This window comes from Etheostoma spectabile, chromosome 3 (genome assembly GCF_008692095.1).
Source record: "Etheostoma spectabile isolate EspeVRDwgs_2016 chromosome 3, UIUC_Espe_1.0, whole genome shotgun sequence".
Taxonomy (NCBI): domain Eukaryota; kingdom Metazoa; phylum Chordata; class Actinopteri; order Perciformes; family Percidae; genus Etheostoma; species Etheostoma spectabile.
Window position 1 is genome coordinate 28442645 of NC_045735.1, and position 833 is coordinate 28443477.

The 833-nt window shown below is 43.1% G+C and overlaps 1 protein-coding gene across 1 annotated transcript in view; it reads left to right on the forward strand.

Annotated features, from left to right (window-relative positions):
• The window catches only part of kpna4 (karyopherin alpha 4 (importin alpha 3)), a 15662-nt gene that overhangs the window by 8969 nt on the left and 5860 nt on the right, over positions 1 to 833 (forward strand). Inside the window, exon 10 of the mRNA XM_032511492.1 lies at positions 769 to 813. Coding sequence (XP_032367383.1) covers positions 769 to 813 — 45 coding nt within the window. The remainder of the gene's footprint in view (positions 1 to 768; positions 814 to 833) is intronic.

The window sequence follows — 833 nt, forward strand, 5'->3', positions numbered from 1 at the left end:
TGAAATCACTTTACTGTAATGCAGCCTTTAAAACCAGGAAAAGACCATACTTATGTCATATTACAATATCCAAAATCAAGACGATATCTAGTCTCATATCACGATATTGATATATTATCCAGCTCTACCGTAACGTCATATGGTGGAAAGAGAGTGACTGAAGAGACGGAGCGCCCAGCAGCGTTGGAACAAAGTCGTAAATCAGAGAAATAAAACTTGTTTTCACTGATTTATCTCTAGAGATGTAACTGTAGCAAGCATCTCACTATCACGTATGTTATCCACGTTCATATTTACACAAAACTAATGATCTATCCAGCTTCAAACAAGTCTAAAAGTCGGACGTGTGGTTGGAAGTGTATCGTGCAAAGAGTGGTTGCTATGGAGACGAAACACTGTCCCGGTCTCGTCGGCGTTGCGTTCCGGTGCGCTGATTGGTTGTAGGTCTGTCCAATTGAGTGCGAAGGCCTTTTTGGTTGAAACACGCCCCATAATCACAGCCCGATGGAGCAGTTTCAGACTCATTCTGACTAGAATCTGAGTACAACCACGTCAGCGGTCTACTACCTGAGATGGTTAACTGAAGGCAAATTTAGCGTGTTGCTGTTATGTGCTGAAATGAATTAAGGTGTAGCAGATCGCGCAGAGTACGTGCACATGAAGCCATTTCAACTATTGATAGATCACATATGAACCCTGTTGTTTTGTTGTCATTTTCTCCACCTAATGATCCCGCTTGTCTTTTCTTCTGTTTCACTCTTTTCTCAGATCCTGCCAGCTCTCTGCGTGCTGATCCACCACACTGATGTCAGTGTGAGTAGAATGATCCCCCC